General features: G+C 46.6%; 2 protein-coding genes across 2 annotated transcripts in view; one reads left to right on the forward strand and one right to left on the reverse strand.

The window, feature by feature from the left end:
• Nucleotides 1-3,740, forward strand: part of neil3 (nei-like DNA glycosylase 3) — a 5,820-nt gene extending 2,080 nt beyond the window's left edge. Inside the window, exons 2-10 of the mRNA XM_060885664.1 lie at nt 1-112; nt 329-460; nt 556-769; nt 1,095-1,169; nt 1,362-1,528; nt 2,092-2,264; nt 2,489-2,795; nt 2,879-3,023; nt 3,128-3,740. The exon at nt 1-112 is cut by the window's left edge and continues 4 nt beyond it. Of these exons, the coding sequence (XP_060741647.1) occupies nt 1-112; nt 329-460; nt 556-769; nt 1,095-1,169; nt 1,362-1,528; nt 2,092-2,264; nt 2,489-2,795; nt 2,879-3,023; nt 3,128-3,286 (1,484 nt within the window). The 3' untranslated portion in view covers nt 3,287-3,740. The remainder of the gene's footprint in view (nt 113-328; nt 461-555; nt 770-1,094; nt 1,170-1,361; nt 1,529-2,091; nt 2,265-2,488; nt 2,796-2,878; nt 3,024-3,127) is intronic.
• aga (aspartylglucosaminidase) overlaps nt 3,605-12,500 on the reverse strand; it is a 9,252-nt gene continuing 356 nt past the window's right edge. The window contains exons 2-9 of the mRNA XM_060885666.1: nt 10,247-10,400; nt 9,932-10,044; nt 6,064-6,176; nt 5,409-5,517; nt 5,076-5,151; nt 4,801-4,908; nt 4,344-4,477; nt 3,605-3,852 (exon numbers count right to left, since the gene is read on the reverse strand). Coding sequence (XP_060741649.1) covers nt 3,752-3,852; nt 4,344-4,477; nt 4,801-4,908; nt 5,076-5,151; nt 5,409-5,517; nt 6,064-6,176; nt 9,932-10,044; nt 10,247-10,400 — 908 coding nt within the window. The 3' untranslated portion in view covers nt 3,605-3,751. The remainder of the gene's footprint in view (nt 3,853-4,343; nt 4,478-4,800; nt 4,909-5,075; nt 5,152-5,408; nt 5,518-6,063; nt 6,177-9,931; nt 10,045-10,246; nt 10,401-12,500) is intronic.

Consider the following 12,500-nt stretch of genomic DNA (forward strand, 5'->3'; position numbering starts at 1 on the left):
CTGGTGTTGGTGCTCAGGGAGACTTGTTCCAGTGTTTTGCAGGCTGTCAGTACACTGGAGTACAGACACTTGGTAAAGAACTGTTCATGTACTTCGGAGTCCGAGCTTTAAGGTAACTCTGAAATCCTACATCATCAAAATAAAGATTTAAAGTTAATCTAATAATTAATAAAGTTCCCAGTGAGAACATTCTGATTTCAGATCTCAGCCATGCTGTGGGTTTAATGTCCTATTTTTTTGATGAATGAGAATATTTAATATTTCTAATGAAGGGATGTTGGTATTTAATCAGTTGTCACATCAAACTCCTGGTGTGTTTGTGTGTTAGGCTGCACTTTGGGATGGACGGCTCGATGCGTATAAACACAGAGAGTAAAGACAGCAGAGGAAATCCGTCGACTCTCATCATCTCCCTCACTGATGACACGCTGAACTTCTACAACACCACCGCTGAAATCCGGTACCAGTGTCTCCTGTTAACACACACACATGTTCACTGAATGAATAACAGCCTCAGCTCTTCACGTGTGTGTGTGTGTGTGTGTGTGTGTGTAGACTCTCAGAGGACTGCAGAGAGAAGGTGCGTCTCATGGAGAGTCTGGACGTCTGTTCTCCGAGCTTCAGTGTGTGTGCTGCGGTGAAGGGAGTGTGTAGAGAGACAGGACGCAGTGTGTGTGACGTCCTGCTGGATCAGGCGCTTCTACCTGGAGTTGGAAACATCATTAAGAACGAAGCTCTGTTTCTCACTGCTCTTAATCCTGCAGTCAAGGTTAGAAATTAATAATAATAATAATAATAATAACAATAATATAACTTATTTTTTATAGCATTGTTAATAATATTATTATTATTATTATTATTATCTTCAGTGTCATTATTAAAATACTTTATTATAGATATAAAATTATTTTATTAGACCGCTGCTATCAATAGAAATAACAATGAAACCCATATTAAGGTTGTTAATGATGTTAGTATTAGTTGTGTGTGTGTGTGTGTGTGTGTTGTGACCGTGTACAGTGTATATCTCTATTATATATAGAGTTTTTAACAGTGGACATTTAACACAAATGATGCTGTAATCTTGTGTTCAGGTGAAGCAGCTGAGGTCTGAACTCGTCCAGCATCTGGTGAAGATGACGCGAGATTTCACGCTGCTCTTCTATCAGGTTTTGTCATTTCCTTCATGATTACACACTCATGCTGTCGTGTATAAGATTTATTACATCGTGATATCTGAATATTTTCACACTGCAGCGGCGTCTGAATTAAACACAACAGATTAGTTACATCATCGATGCTGTAAATCGTATGACTCGTCGTCTAACATCACATCGTTAAACTGTGTGTATCTGTGTCAGTGTCGTAAAGGCGGCTCGGCGCTCTATAAGCACTGTAAGGTGTATAAGCGCTCCAGCTGTGGTCAGTGCAGTGGTGTGGTCACTGTGTGTCGATTAGGGAACGATAACAGGATGACGTACTTCTGCTCACGCTGTCAGACTGAAGATCCGACTGAAATCGACATCAGGTGAGATGTTCTGTGTTAATGAGGGTTTCCTGCTCCTTAGTAAGGCTTTAAATTATATAAGCTCTCACGCACACACACTCACGCACGCATGCACACACACACTCACGCACGCATGCACACACACACGCACGCATGCACACACTCACATGCACACACACACTCACACACGCACGCATGCACACACACACACTCACGCACGCATGCACACACACTCACGCACACATGCACACACTCACGCACGCATGCACACACACATGCACACACACTCACGCACGCACGCACACACTCACATGCACACACACACTCACACACGCACGCATGCACACACACACACTCACGCACGCATGCACACACACATGCACACACTCACGCACGCATGCACACACACATGCACACACACTCACGCACACATGCACACACTCACGCACGCATGCACACACACATGCACACACTCACGCACGCATGCACACACACACACGCATGCACACACACACACGCACGCACACACACACACGCACGCACACACACACACAATGCTCACTTGATGCTCTGTTGTGTAACAGTAAACTCTCCAGGCCAAACACCTTACTCAGATGGACGAGTCAGAAATTCGTGCAGGACGTCGAGCACGTCGCCACAAAAGAGGAGGAAGAGTGGTCATGTGACCTCTGTACTCTGATTAACAGACCAGTCGTCAAGTTCTGTGAAGCGTGTATGAATCCTCGACAGCAGCAGGGTGAGTTGCAGAACAGATCAGACAGAAAAGCCAGACATTTCCCCCTGATGCTGAGACGTAGCCAATCAGATCTCAGTTCCCGCCCTTAATGCTAATACCAATCAGGGCCACTTCTAGAAGTCTCTACTTTCTACTTATTTCCAAATCTCAATTCAATAATAAATTAACATGACGTTCCACAGTAATGAGACTAGTAACACTCGACGTTTCGTCCCCTCATACAGACGCAGTGAAGGATCCTCCCTTCGTTAGTGCACTTATCCGCTTCCCACACAACACTTTCTCCAAACCACAGCAGGAGGTGAAGCTCCACTGCAGAGCTGCGTTCGGGAACACCACCCTCGTCCTGTCCGACCTCGGCTCCGGTCCCGCGACACCTCCGAGTGACTCCTGCGCTGCTGGGATTGGGACACGACCCACAGGACCTCACAGTTCCAAACGAGCCTCGCTTTCATGTCCCATGATTCCCAGCAAGAGGAGGAAGACGGAGAGCGGAGAGCCGAGACCTCAGACGGGAGCAGAGCGTTCAAGGTGAAGCTGTGTTTAAATCACCTGTATTGTGCACAACTCCCTCCATCTCCCCGCTTCAAAACACTGATTTTATCTCATTCCAGCACGACATCACTACCCACAATCCCTTGCTGCACCACACACTGCCGCCCCGCCATCCTTAGGGTGGTCACTAAGGAGGGAGATAATAAAGGCAGGCACTTCTACACCTGCCCCCTTCCCCGAGGCTCCCAGTGTAACTTCTTTGAGGTGAGCTAATAATAATAAATAAATAAATAAATAGTGCTGTTTAAACATCAGCCCCAGATGTTTATTATTAATATTATTATTATTTCTGTCCTGTTTCGTGGCAGTGGGCGGATCTGCACTTCCCCACGTGTCATCACGGTAAACGCTCCCTGATGAGAACCGTCCTCAAACTGGGGCCCAATAACGGGCGGCGATTTTACGTTTGTCCGCTGAAACAGGGGAAACAGTGCGAGTTCTTCCAGTGGGCGGAGCAAAGCTCATGAACCAATCAGCTGATGGCACGTCATCACACACAGTTACATCCAGCACTGTGGGATATTTTATTCTAAACATTTCCTTTAATATATAAACATGTTATTTATGTCGTTGATTTTCTTCGTCTCTAATTCATTAAAAATGTAAATAAAGTGTGTAGAATTCTTCTGACTAATAAAAGGTTCTTTAGGAATGTAAGTTAGATTTAAACACAAGAATTCTTAACAGTTTCTGAAAGTTTTCACATTTCCTTATTACATATAACCCACTTTTATTTATGAAATAGATTTTTATTTCGGGTAAAAAAAAGGAGTAAATTCTGTAAATCACTATTATAAAGTTTATTTAAATTTGTTGGCAAAAAATCTTGATTTCTTTTTTCAAATGTAAATAATTACATACATTAAATACATTCAGTGTTACAGAGGAGTGGTGTGTGTGTGCTTGCGTGCGCGTGTGTGTGTGTGTGTGTGTTACACACAGTCGACTTTGTACAGTTGCGGTTTGTTGCTCTGGGGATTAAAGACTGTGAAGGGAAACTGCAGGAAGCCTGAGATTTTATTACACGCTGCACCTTTAAAAGAACAAACAACAACAACAACAATAAAACACTGGAATAAACAAACACGTCATTACAAAGTGTTTGAAATAAACTATATTATTTCAATTAAAATACTTTATACTTCTTTTTATTGTAATTATTGTTTTATTTACAATTATTTAGAATATTTTAATTATAAAACCTTTTAAAACCTGTTCAACTAAAAACCCTTAAAATCTATTTCAACTATTTTACATCTTTAGATTTTGGAAGAAACTTTTTTCTTTATTTTTCCAAAAATACTAAAATATTTGATTCATTTTAGACTTTTTTTTTATTGCATAGCTTAAAAAGATCTGAAACAAATCTAATGGTTTCTGAAGAAGTTTATAATGAAGTTTAAATGAAGACGTTAAACAGATAAATAGTTGTGATTAAAACGTCGGCTCTGATTTATTACCTTTGTTTCTCTAAATGAGGAAAACCACAGAACTTTAGATGTAACACCACATAAAGAGTCTCACCGAATCCGCCTGTACTGTTGGCACAGATGATCGCCCCAAAGACTTCTGGGTAATGCTTTTTGATCCTGTAGATGGCGCTATTGCAGGCGGCGGTGGGCGTGGCTCCTGACCTCATCAACTCCACCGCTAAAAAACTGTCAATCAAACTGTGATTAATAATCCCACGTATTTAATAATCATACACACGGTCCGTATTTATTATAAATATAACATCAAATGTTGGAAATATTTTTTCAATGTGCAAGTAATCAACTCATATTTTATTTATTTGTGTTTGTTTTTTTATTATTTATATCCAAGTTATTTATAAGTTATTAGTTATAAACACATTCGACTGACCTACAGGTAAATATTCAGTATGATATGAAACATCAGGAAGTGAGCAGTGCATTGTGGGTAGGTTCTGTTCCTAAAGTCAACACAGAGGTTATAAACACACACCACAGCGTAAAGTTACCTTGGTAGGAAACGCATCATGATGTCACCGTCCCCTGTGGCTGCAGCGCCCCCTACTGAGCTGTCTGCGTACGCCCCGGCGCCTGCGATCGGCGAATCACCGACACGGCTGGACAAACACGTGTTAAAATAACATCATCATTATTCTTCCATTTAATGTCCAAAATCTTACAAATAAATGATTTATGAAATATTTCAGATGAATGAACATCACAAATAGTTAAAGAAGCTATAATATATATATAATATAATAATAATGTCCTTTCTCTCGCTCACCCTGGAACTTTATGAGACGCTCCGTTGGTAGATGTTGCAGCAACCACCTGACCGCTCTGTCCAATCACAATCATTCCTGATCAACAGAAATATTCAGTGATTCATCACTACAGCAGTAATTACAGATCTCATGAGACGCCCTGAGGTTGGTTATTTGATGTCTGTGTGTGTGTGAGAGAGTGACAGTGTGTGCTTGTGTGTGAGTGCGAGTGCAAGTGTGTGTGAGTGCAAGTGTGCGAGAGTGTGTGAGAGTGAGTGCATACGTGTGTACATGCGCGTGTACGTGTGTGTTCTGTGTTCAGTACATCACACTGAACACAGTAACATGGTTACCGATGGTATCGTGGGAGCTGAGGGTAACTAATCCACGCTTCTGCCTCGGCTTCGCTTCAGCTCGGGGTTTATACGGCCCACACGACACGGCAGGATCCGGAAAAACACTCTGGAAATGTAGAAATCTAATGTGATCTAACCATAAACTAGATGTTTATCACATTAACACATTATCACGTCAACGCGTCAACGCATGAACACATTATCACATTATCACATTAACACATTATCACATTAACACACCTCTTATAACAGTGTTTCATGTAAAATTCTAATGCAGGATTAATGATTTCCTCTCTTCTCTCTCGGTGCTTTAATTAAAACATTTCAGTCCGTTCTCATCTCGTCTTCTCACTTCAGTTTGTGTTCATGTTTTAATCTTTGGAAAGTTATTTTTAATTATATTCTATATAAGTTTCTATATATTTATTTCCTACATTCTTCTTTCAAAAGTTCATTAAATAAATTGAGCCTGTTAATAAACAGAGTAACAGATTTACTTGTCTCTTAAATAATTCTACTTAAATAAACAGATTTAAATAAATGTAGTAAATTAAACAATAAAGAACAATCGTATGATAAAGGAGTTTATGTTAATGTTAATGTCTGATTCACGTTAATGTCTGATTCATTCGTAAGGAGTCACTCGACTCACCCTCCTGTAGTTGGGTTGGCATTTCTGATTCAGCCACTCGGAGAAAGTTTGCATGGACTCGTTAGTGGACAGACTTTCAGATCTGAAGCCCATGTCCTGAGCGAACACTGATGCTAAAGGACAAAAGAGGAGGAATAAACAGATTGGATGTTTTACTCAGGACAGGAAATGCGATTCACACAAAAACACAACCTAAATTCCAGAAATCTTATAATAACTTCAAGAGAAAAAAACAGAAGATTGTTCAACACACAATGACACACAGTGAAGGAGGCAACTGTTTCAGCTCCACAACGACTCCTGGTCCTGATCTTCTGAGCCCTGTTTGTTCTCCTTTGTCTAAATATAGCTGAAAATGTTCCAGGAAATCTTACTCAAGCTTCTAATTATGAATGTCATTATGAATGTTAAGTTACACTACTAGGCCCTACCCCTCCTCGAACCGCCACCTTATTGTGGTGGAGGGGTTTGCGTGCCTGAATGATCCTAGGAGCTATGTTGTCTGGGGCTTTCTGCCCCTGGTAGGGTCTCCCAAGGCAAACAGGTCCTGGGTGACAGGCCAGACCAAGAGCGGTTCAAATACCCCTTATGAGTAGTTTAATAACAAGGTCCGTGACGTCGCCCGGTATGGCGCAACCGGGGCCCCACTCTGGAGCCAGGCCCGGGGTTGGGGCTCGCATGCGAGCGCCTGGTGGCCGGGTCTTACCCCACGGGGCCCGGCCGGGCTCAGCCCGAAGGAGCGACGTGGGGCCGATCTCCTGTGGGCCCACCACCTGCAGGAGGGACCGTAAGGGGCTGGTGCAATGTGGATTGGGTGGCAGTCGAAGGCGGGTGCCTCGGCGACCCAATCCCCGGACACGGAATCTGGCTCTAGGGACATGGAATGTCACCTCGCTGGAGGGAAAGGAGCCTGAGCTGGTGCGGGAGGTTGAGAGATACCGACTAGAGATAGTTGGGCTCGCCTCCACGCACAGCTTGGGCTCTGGAACCCAACTCCTTGAGAGAGGCTGGACTCTCTACTACTATGGAGTTGCCCGCGGTGAGAGGCGGCGGGCTGGTGTGGGCTTGCTCATAGCCCCCCAGCTCAGCAACCATGTGTTGGAGTTCACCCCGGTGAACGAGAGGGTCGTTTCCCTGCGCCTGCGGGTCGGGGATAGGTCTCTCACTGTTATTTGTGCTTACGGGCCAAATGGCAGTGTAGAGTACCCGACCTTCTTGGCGTCTCTGGAAGGGGTGCTGGAAAGCGCTCCAACCGGGGACTCCATCGTTCTACTGGGGGACTTCAACGCTCATGTGGGCAGCGACAGTGACACCTGGAGGGGCGTGATTGGGAGGAACAGCCCCCCCGACCTGAACCCGAGTGGTGTTCTGTTATTGGACTTCTGTGCTAGTCACAGTTTGTCCATAACGAACACCATGTTCAAGCATAAGGGTGTCCATCAGTACACATGGTACCAGGACACCCTAGGTCGGAGGTCGATGATCGACTTTGTGGTTGTTTCATCTGACCTCCGGCCGTATGTCTTGGACACTCGGGTGAAGAGAGGGGCGGAGCTGTCCACTGATCACCACCTGGTGGTGAGTTGGATCCGATGGCGGGGGAGGAAGTTGGACAGACTTGGCAGACCCAAACGTACTGTGAGGGTCTGCTGGGAACGTTTGACAGAGTCTCCAGTCAGAGAGAACTTCAACTCCCACCTCCGGCAGAGCTTCAACCAGATCCCGAGGGAGGTTGGAGACATTGAGTCCGAGTGGACCATGTTCTCCACCTCCATTGTCGACGCAGCCACTCGGAGCTGTGGCCGTAAGGTCTCCGGTGCCTGTCGTGGCGGCAATCCCCGAACCCGGTGGTGGACCCCGGAAGTAAGGGATGCCGTCAAGCTGAAGAAGGAGTCCTATCGAGCCTGGTTGGCTCGGGGGACTCCGGAGGCAGCTGATAGGTACCGGAGGGCTAAGCGAGCTTCAGCCTGGGTGGTTGCGGAGGCAAAAACTTGGGTCTGGGAGGAGTTTGGTGAGGCCATGGAGAAGGACTATCGGTTGCCCTCGAAGAAATTCTGGCAAACCGTCCGGCGCCTCAGGAGGGGGAAGCAGTGCCCTGCTCACACTGTTTACAGTGGGAGTGGGAATCTGCTGACTTCGACTGGGGACATCCTCGGACGGTGGAAGGAGTGCTTCGAGGTTCTCCTCAACCCCACCGACATGTCTTCCATTGAGGAAGCAGAGGCCGAGGGTTCAGTTGTGGACTCGTCGATCCCCCAAGCTGAGGTCACTGAGGTAGTTGAGAAGCTCCTCGGTGGCAAGGCACCGGGGGTGGATGAGATCCGCCCTGAGTACCTCAAGTCTCTGGATGTTGTGGGGCTGTCTTGGTTGACACGCCTCTGCAACGTCGCATGGAGGCTGGGGACAGTGCCTCTGGACTGGCAGACTGGGGTGGTGGTCCCTCTGTTTAAGAAGGGGGACCGGAGGATGTGTTCCAACTACAGGGGGATCACACTACTCAGCCTCCCCGGAAAAGTCTATGCCAGGGTACTGGAGAGGAGAATTCGGCCGATAGTCGAACCTCGTTTTCAGGAGGAACAATGCGGGTTTCGTCCCGGTCGTGGAACACTGGACCATCTCTATACCCTCGCCAGGTTGCTGGAGGGTTCATGGGAGTTTGCCCAACCAGTCCACATGTGCTTTGTGGATCTGGAGAAGACATTCGACTGTGTCCCTCGTGGTGACCTGTGGGGGGTGCTCTGGGAGTATGGGGTCCGGGGCCCTCTGCTAAGGGCTGTCCGGTCCCTATATGACCGGAGCAGGAGTTTGGTTCGCATTGCCGGCAGTAAGTCAGACTTGTTCCCGGTGCATGTTGGACTCCGGCAGGGCTGCCCTTTGTCACCGGTCCTGTTCATTATCTATATGGACAGGATTTCTAGGCGCAGTCGGGGGCTGGAGGGAGTCCGGTTTGGGGACCACAGGATTTCGTCTATGCTTTTTGCAGATGATGTTGTCCTGTTGGCTTCCTCAAATCAGGACCTTCAGCGTGCACTGGGACGGTTTGCAGCCGAGTGTGAAGCGGCGGGGATGAGAATCAGCACCTCCAAGTCCGAGGCCATGGTTCTCAACCGGAAAAGGGTGGCTTGCCCCCTTCAGGTTGGTGGGGAGCTCCTGCCTCAGGTGGAGGAGTTTAAGTATCTTGGGGTCTTGTTCACGAGTGAGGGAAGGATGGAGCGGGAGATCGACAGGCGGATCGGTGCATCTTCTGCAGTGATGCGGTCGATGTACCGGTCTGTTGTGGTGAAGAAAGAGCTGAGCCGCAAGGCGAAGCTCTCTATTTACCAGTCGATCTACGTTCCTACCCTCACCTATGGTCATGAGCTTTGGGTCATGACCGAAAGGACAAGATCCCGGATACAGGCGGCTGAAATGAGTTTCCTCCGCAGGGTGGCTGGGCACTCCCTTAGAGACAAGGTGAGGAGCTCGGTCACCCGGGAGGAGCTCAGAGTAGAGCCGCTGCTCCTCCACATCGAGAGGAGTCAGCTAAGGTGGCTCGGGCATCTGTTTCGGATGCCTCCTGGACGCCTCCCTGGGGAGGTGTTCCGGGCATGTCCAACCGGGAGGAGGCCCCGGGGAAGACCTAGGACACGCTGGAGGGACTATGTCTCTCGGCTGGCCTGGGAACGCCTCGGTATTCCCCCGGAAGAGCTGGAGGAAGTGTCTGGGGAGAAGGAAGTATGGGCGTCCCTGCTTAGACTGCTGCCCCCGCGACCCGGCCCCGGATAAGCGGTAGAAAATGGATGGATGGATGGATGGATGGATACTAGGCCCTATAATAGAGTAGACAACCGACTGTAGATAAAACAGAATATATCTGATGTCACATTACCTGATTCTCCCACTATCAGAGTGTGTAGCGTGTGCTCCATCACAGCTCTAGCCACGCCCACTGCGTTCTTCACCCTCCTCAGACCTCCCACCGCTCCCACCTCCATCGTATCACTGACAAACACAAACAAATACTCACTGATTTAATCTTGGCCGATTCACACAACAGCTCTGACACCAGAAGGATCTCACACATGATTTTGGGATTAGAAATAAACACTATATGTGATTCTGACCCTCAGGAATAATTCTATTAAATACAATAAAGTACAGTAGGAGCTGGAATATAAAGAGCGAGCTGCTCCTCCCTCTTTACCCGTTCATGATGAGGGCATCCAGTGTGGTCTCTCCTGTCTCATCAGGATGTCCACCGAAACCCACACTGCCGTCACACTGATCCTCCTCACACGCAGAGCATCCACTCTGTACAGCGTCCAGAGGAGACGAACCTGACTGCAGGGAGCGCCATGCTACACACACACACACACACACACACACACACACACACACACACACACACACACACACACGCATACACACACACGCATACACACACACGCATACACACACACGCATACACACACACGCATACACACACACGCATACACACACACGCATACACACACGCATACACACACGCATACACACACGCATACACACACGCATACACACACGCACACGCACACGCACACACACGCATACACACACACGCATACACACACACGCATACACACACACGCATACACACACACGCATACACACACACGCATATACACACACACACACACTTGTAAGTCACCTGTAACTCACCTAACTAACAGATGTAGAGGTGAGTTACTAACTCACCTGAAGGTCACACGCAAGTCAAATGTAACTCATCTAACAGGTGTAGAAGTGAGTTACTAACTCACCTGTAAGTCACCTGTAAGTCACCTGTAAGTCACCTGTACGTAACGTATAGGTCACCTAACTAACAGGTGTAGAGGTGAGTTACTAACTCACCTGTAACTCACCTGTAACTCACCTAACTAACAGGTGTAGAGGTGAGTTACTAAGTCACCTGTAAGTCACCTGTAAGTCACCTAACTAACAGGTGTAGAGGTGAGTTACTAACTCACCTGTAAGTCACCTGTAAGTCACCTGTAACTCACCTAACTAACAGGTGTAGAGGTGAGTTACTCACTTGTAAGTCACTTGTAAGTCACCTGTAAGTCACCTGTAAGTCACCTAACTAACAGGTGTAGAGGTGAGTTACTAAGTCACCTGTAAGTCACCTGTAAGTCACCTGTAAGTCACCTGTAAGTCACCTGTAAGTCACCTAACTAACAGGTGTAGAGGTGAGTTACTAAGTCACCTGTAAGTCACCTGTAAGTCACCTGTAAGTCACCTAACTAACAGGTGTAGAGGTGAGTTACTAAGTCACCTGTAAGTCACCTGTAAGTCACCTGTAAGTCACCTAACTAACAGGTGTAGAGGTGAGTTACTAAGTCACCTGTAAGTCACCTGTAAGTCACCTGTAAGTCACCTAACTAACAGGTGTAGAGGTGAGTTACTAAGTCACCTGTAAGTCACCTGTAAGTCACCTGTAAGTCACCTAACTAACAGGTGTAGAGGTGAGTTACTAAGTCACCTGTAAGTCACCTGTAAGTCACCTGTAAGTCACCTAACTAACAGGTGTAGAGGTGAGTTACTAAGTCACCTGTAAGTCACCTGTAAGTCACCTGTAAGTCACCTGTAAGTCACCTAACTAACAGATGTAGAGGTGAGTTACTAACTCACCTGAAGGTCACACGCAAGTCAAATGTAACTCATCTAACAGGTGTAGAAGTGAGTTACTAACTCACCTGTAAGTCACCTGTAAGTCACCTGTAAGTCACCTGTACGTAACGTATAGGTCACCTAACTAACAGGTGTAGAGGTGAGTTACTAACTCACCTGTAACTCACCTGTAACTCACCTAACTAACAGGTGTAGAGGTGAGTTACTAAGTCACCTGTAAGTCACCTGTAAGTCACCTAACTAACAGGTGTAGAGGTGAGTTACTAACTCACCTGTAAGTCACCTGTAAGTCACCTGTAACTCACCTAACTAACAGGTGTAGAGGTGAGTTACTAACTCACTTGTAAGTCACCTGTAAGTCACCTGTAAGTCACCTAACTAACAGGTGTAGAGGTGAGTTACTAAGTCACCTGTAAGTCACCTGTAAGTCACCTGTAAGTCACCTAACTAACAGGTGTAGAGGTGAGTTACTAAGTCACCTGTAAGTCACCTGTAAGTCACCTGTAAGTCACCTAACTAACAGGTGTAGAGGTGAGTTACTAAGTCACCTGTAAGTCACCTGTAAGTCACCTGTAAGTCACCTGTAAGTCACCTAACTAACAGGTGTAGAGGTGAGTTACTAAGTCACCTGTAAGTCACCTGTAAGTCACCTGTAAGTCACCTAACTAACAGGTGTAGAGGTGAGTTACTAAGTCACCTGTAAGTCACCTGTAAGTCACCTGTAAGTCACCTGTAAGTCACCTGTAAGTCACCTAACTAACAGGTGTAGAGGTGAGTTACTAAGTCACCTG

This window comes from Tachysurus vachellii, chromosome 13, assembly GCF_030014155.1.
Source record: "Tachysurus vachellii isolate PV-2020 chromosome 13, HZAU_Pvac_v1, whole genome shotgun sequence".
NCBI classification, from domain to species: Eukaryota; Metazoa; Chordata; class Actinopteri; order Siluriformes; family Bagridae; genus Tachysurus; species Tachysurus vachellii.